At 42.9% G+C, this 5,722-nt stretch overlaps 1 protein-coding gene across 1 annotated transcript in view; it reads left to right on the top strand.

Annotated features, from left to right (window-relative positions):
* Positions 1-758: 758 nt before the first annotated feature.
* Positions 759-5,722, top strand: part of NUP188 (nucleoporin 188kDa) — a gene marked incomplete at its 5' end in the record, with an annotated part of 27,279 nt that continues 22,315 nt past the window's right edge. Inside the window, 8 exons of the mRNA XM_010155325.1 lie at positions 759-857; positions 1,656-1,729; positions 2,318-2,402; positions 3,059-3,139; positions 3,587-3,631; positions 4,225-4,317; positions 4,456-4,575; positions 4,995-5,206. Coding sequence (XP_010153627.1) covers positions 759-857; positions 1,656-1,729; positions 2,318-2,402; positions 3,059-3,139; positions 3,587-3,631; positions 4,225-4,317; positions 4,456-4,575; positions 4,995-5,206 — 809 coding nt within the window. The remainder of the gene's footprint in view (positions 858-1,655; positions 1,730-2,317; positions 2,403-3,058; positions 3,140-3,586; positions 3,632-4,224; positions 4,318-4,455; positions 4,576-4,994; positions 5,207-5,722) is intronic.

Below are 5,722 nucleotides of genomic sequence, written 5' to 3'. Positions count from 1 at the left end.
GAGGAATTAGCAGGTAGAAATTATGTTGATAGGTGCACTGGAAATAATAGGGCTTATCGTTCTTTTAAGTGGCACTGCGTGTCAGAAGCTGCAGATGACTTTCACTGCCGTAGCGAGTTGTTTTGATGATGCTATTCTAAAAATAAGCTAATGAGTGTTCTTGCTTTTTGTAGACAGTCTTTGCATGGTGAGCTGTGGTGTTTAACTCCTGATCATATTATGTTGCTGACAAATCATCATTTGTCTAAGTTCCTGAAATGCTCTTTTTGGCAAACATCCTTTTTCAGAGCTGTTGTAGGGAGACTGATTTTTCTGGATGTGTATGCCAGGGTCAAGGTTTGGCCTGCACTACCTTGTGGTGCAGATTGGATTTTTTACAGAGTTCTTGGGCAGGAACAAGAAACCGAGGGTCAGTGTTCTAAAGACCTGCAGCAAATCATTCTGCCTTCTGCAAAGGTGTTGCAGTTTTTCACTTCACCCGGCTTTAAGTTCTACTTAGAGTGAAGGATGACACTGATATGGAAGAATTTTTTTTGGAGGAGAACATCACATGTATCTGAATAAAATATTGCTCTATACCTGTCTTGCTTTATCAGTTGTCACCCTTTTTGGGTCTTTCCTGGGTGCTTCCAGGACATCTGAAACTGGTCAGCTAAAAACTAATGTGCCTTAAATCAGTTTTCTTACATTGCAGTGTGATCTGCTCTGACTTAATTGTAGGTTTGACAAGGTGTAAGCTAAATGGAAGCCTGAAATAGTGTCCATCATTAAAATATGCTCCACCTTTTCGTTTCTTGTGTAGGAGCAGCAGAGAACTGTGGACAATTCTTCTGGGCAGATCAGCTTTAAGAGAACCAGTAAGTCCGTGTCTTCCTAAGCAGGTTTGCCCGTCACTGAATGGACTCCATAGCCGAATATATGATTTGTACATCTGTTTGAATATTCGTGGACATCTGTTTTGCTGTTTTTCCCTCCTCCTCAGTGCAGTTTTTGTTCCTCTGTCTCCACTACTTGTTCATTTTTCCACTCGTCGTTTATAGCTGCTTCGTGAACTGCCTGGAAGGGTGTATGTGAAAAGGTGGTTCCCTTTCTGGAGCAAACACAAGTGCTACTTTCTAGCCTGGCTGGCCTGGGGTATTCGTGAGTGGTACAGCCTGCTTCCCTGTTTTCTGGAATGCCCAGAAGTTGGAAATAGGTATCAGGAAGAAGTTCTTCCCGGAGAAGGTGGGCAGGCACTGGGACAGGTTGCCCAGAGAAGCTGTGGATGCCCCATCCCTGGAAGTGTCCAAGGCCAGGCTGGATGAGGCTTGGAGCAACCTGGTCTAGTGCAAGGTGTCCCTGCCCATGGCAGGGGGTTTGGATCTAGATGATCCTTAAGGTCCCTTCCAGACCAAACCATTGTATGATTCTAAATCCAAATGTTTCTGAACCTAGTTCATTGCCTCCTATCTCCTCTCCCGTCCCGTGATGAGGCAAGGCAGCGAGCTTTCTCACACAATGTACACCTTGCAACAGTCTGAATCGTAGGTGCTCGTCTTGTGTTGTTCCTGTCTCTGTGTGGTGGTGGGATTTCTTTGCTTTACTCAAAGTTAACAGATCTGATGCTCAGGAGTGCACGCGGAGGAGTATTGAGCAGTATTTGGTTCTTCTTTTAGGCACATATTGCGACAGAATTGAACAAGCACTGGCAGAGGTTGTTAGCGGGACTTTCATACTATAAACCACCAAGGTATGGTAGTAATTGCCTGATTTTAGAAATGAACCTCTGAAATGGGATCTCCTAATAAGTAGAGGAGCATGTTGAATACTTTTCTCTGATTACTTAAAACCAGTTTTTTACTGTCTTGCATGACTTGAGGTTTGAGGAGAGGAGTAGCACGAGAAAGTGCTTAATCCACGTGACATTTTTGGGCATAAAACACAGACCAGAAAGAAGTAACAGCAGTTCCCAGTGTCATTACTAAAGTTAGGTAGCTCTTAACCCTTGCCTGTGCTGAGCTGCAGCGATCGCATGAGCGTGTGCAGCCTGTGGAGAAGTGACTCCTCTTAACACTCATCCCAGAAAGATATCCACATTCCCTCGCTGGAAAAGGTGGGATGAATATAGCCTGCATTTATTATAGGAGTAAGAGGGTGAACAATGTTGGTTTTTATCTGATGGGAAGATAGAGAGTGTTGTGTGACATTGAAAGGCTGTTGGGGAAAAAGCAAACGTTCAGTTTAAACGGGTAAAACTGAGAACTTTGCAATTAAGCTTGTTTAGTTCATTCCTTGGGATTGCTGCATTTTGAATGACTAAAATTTCTGTTTTCTTTAGTGCGACCTCAGCAGAAAAAGTAAAAGCTGATAAAGATGTAGCTGCTCCACTGAAAGAGTTGGGTCTGAGGGCCAGCAAATTTTTGGTGAGTGAAAGTGCAATTCTGCTTCTTTTTTATCCCTGCACTTGGAATGCATTGTAATGGGGATTCTGTTATTTTAGTAAGCTTCTTGATGTTGAATAGAGGCACACTTAAATTCCTTATGGTTCAAACTCATCTAAAGGGTGTTAGAAGTACATGCTGGGGCTGTAAGTAAAAATTCTCGGAAGTGATTAGTGACCTGGAAGCGCTTTGGTTTTCCTGGTTAACATCACTTTCTGCTGCACAGGGCCTTGCTTTTCAGCAGCAGTCACCCGCTTTTGGTCTTCCTTGGGTTCTTTCAAGACATTTTGAAACTGCTCAGCTAAAAACTGATGTCCCTTAAATCAGTTGCCACGTTGGAGAATGCTGGCAGTTTCCCACAAGGTCGTGTTCCGTCAGGCCAGAGGTTTAGCATTCAGTGACTGTCACGCTCTGTCTGCTGAAGTTACATCTAAGTGACACCAACGCTTATGTATTTTGCTTTAAACAGCAGTGCTGACTAAGGCAAGCATCTGCCTGATGCAGAAGTCTTCTTTTGACATATTTTGGGAAATACTTGTTTTGAAGCGACCGGCTCCCTGAATATTTGGAGAGAATCTTCATGTTTAATGAATTCAGTTGCCTTTATTCATTTCAGAGCATTTCTCTCTTTTTTTCAGGGTCTGGATGAAGAGCAGAGTGTGCACTTGTTACAGTGTTATCTTCAAGAGGATTACAGAGGAACAAGGGACTCCCTAAAGGTCCACAGCTCCCATTTATATTGTTTACTCCACGTCTTTTCTCAATACCAGTACTTTGTTGATGCATATGGTCACATCTGAATCTGAGTTGTGGTTTGGAAGTGGCTTTGTAGCTCCTCTTCTCTGAACCTGCAGTGCTCGAGTGCTGCTCTGAGGAAATGTGATAGCAGATATCCAGGCCCAACTTTCTAGTTTGTCTCCCTGCAGGAACTCAGCTCCTCTCTCCTTCGCAGGAATTACAGGAGACTACAGATTTGTGAAGGAGAGTGAGTGGAGATGAAGAACAAATATGTAGTTACAAATGAGTGTTTTGGCTTTGTGCTTTTGGAATCTGCCTTTCCAAAAGAAATGGGAAGAAAAATTGTCTTTGTTTATGTCAGGTTTTTTTTTTGTGAGTACGTATTTTGTCAGTTGGTGGTTCTTCATTTTGTTGTGTTTTGCTTACAGACAGTTATTCAGGATGAAAGGCAGAGTCAGGCTCTGATGCTGAAGGTTAGTCACTTCCATGTGTATTTTGTGTTGTAAAGATCTGTTGACAGAGAATCAACTGTATTTCTGTGGGTCCAGAAGATCTTGGAATAATTGAAGTATTCCTTCATATAAAGATCAGATTTGAGGAGATGGTTCTGAAATACAGGGAGGTGTATATAGATTTGAACAGGGTTAATAGTTGCTACAGAAAGGAAATTTTAGGCTTAATATCAGGGAATTTATCAGACGTACACTCCCGTGTTTTCCAGTGTTTATATGTTATTGTCTGAAGTGACAACTGTGAAATGGAGCTGATGGTCATATCTGACAGAAGATCAAGAATGAATGATCATCTCTCTGTCTTTTTGCCTTTCTTTTCCAAGTTTTCTCACTTAGCAGTGTAATTATAGACATATCCCTATGGGCATGTTGTACTGAGTAGTGTAAAGGTAATTAAGTATGGTTTTTTCAGGCAACTTAGGCTGCTTAGCTGAACTCTGTAAACGTTTGAGCACTATTCTTGTGGTAAAGGCCTTGGCAGAGCATGGGAGAGGAAAGTGGCTGGGAGTTGGACACAATACCAAATCCATACTGACCACACTGTATGTTCACAGCTCGCTGACTACTACTATGAAGAGAGGATCTGCATTCTGCGCTGCATCCTTCATCTGCTCACTTATTTTCAGGATGAGAGGCACCCGTACACGGTGAGTACAGGAACCTTTCCCTGGATGTGATGTCGTTGAAATAGGCTAAATATGTAAGCTGTGCAGTAATTGTCCACTTCTGATTGTGAAAAGCACGGGAGCACGTATGTGAGACGTTTGTGTATTTGTTTGTTTAAGGCACAGTACTTCCAGTGTGTCGAAAAGTTGGACAAGGAACTAGTTCCTAATTACCGGAAACAGTTTGAAGAGCTGTACAAAGCAGAAGCTCCTACATGGGAAACACATGGAAATCTCATGGTATTTTGTTTCTTGCTCTTATTTATCAAACTTTTATAAAGACTTTCCTTAGATGTGGCGTGTTGGAAAATGCATATGTGCAGGTGTAGTTAAAAAGGATGTTTCTCCTGGTCCAAGACACCTAGAAACTGTTTTCTCTCTAACAGAACACACTTTTGCTCAGAAACAAGAGTTGTATGGAACGTACTGTTCCTTGTAATAAATCCACTGGTAGCCCTAGGCTAATAGATCCCTTTATGTGTGGTTGTCCATCTCTCTGCATCAGCACACCCTGTATTTCCAGTGGCTTTCCTTGCCATTGATGCAAACAGCTGGCTACCCAAGCTGTTAAAATGCTTCAACACTTCTCAGTTTCTGACTGCTTTGACTGACCCGTCAGCTTCAACGTACGATGGTAGATTTTTTTTTTCCTTGTGCAGACAGAACGTCAGGTCTCCCGTTGGTTTGTGCAATGCCTCCGTGAACAGTCCATGCTGCTGGAAGTCATCTTCCTCTACTATGCATACTTTGAAATGGCACCTGATGATCTCCTGGCATTTGCAAAGATGTTCAAAGAACAGGGCTTTGGCACCAGACAAACCAACAGACATTTGGTAGATGAGAGCATGGATCACTTGGTGGATCGTATTGGGTAAGTATCGTGTGTATTTGGGAAGTGAGTACAGAGCAAAACAGTTGTTTTCCTTGAGAAAAAAAGCATTTATAATTCTTGCTTCTGCCTCTTAATCACCACTTTTTCAAGCTAAGCTTATTGTGATGAAGGCAAAATAGCTTTCCTGGCCCCATTGGAGGTTTGAGGCAAAACGGTGTGATTGCAAAGTACCATATACTGGCATTAATCTAGTGTATCATCTTGCCTCTGCTAAGAATGGCAATGAAGACAGTGCCTCTCCTTCTTAGATGGTCTAGTAGTAAAGTGAAATTGCGTCTCCGCAGTCCTGTGCTGGTAGTCTGGCTGCTACGTGTGTGGAGGCTAGTGCTCCTTCTCTGACCTGTATCATTAACTGCGGTGCCACAGTTCGTAGAATCACAGAATGGTTTGGGTTGGAAGGGACCTTAAAGATCATCTAGATCCAATCCCCTTGCCATGGTCAGGGACACCTTCCACTAGACCAGGTTGCTGCCAGCCTCATCCAGCATGGCCTTG

This window comes from Eurypyga helias, unplaced genomic scaffold, assembly GCF_000690775.1.
Source record: "Eurypyga helias isolate BGI_N326 unplaced genomic scaffold, ASM69077v1 scaffold15267, whole genome shotgun sequence".
Classification (NCBI taxonomy): domain Eukaryota; kingdom Metazoa; phylum Chordata; class Aves; order Eurypygiformes; family Eurypygidae; genus Eurypyga; species Eurypyga helias.
Note: the sequence above shows the minus strand (reverse complement) of the source record. Positions and strands in the feature narration are given on the sequence as shown.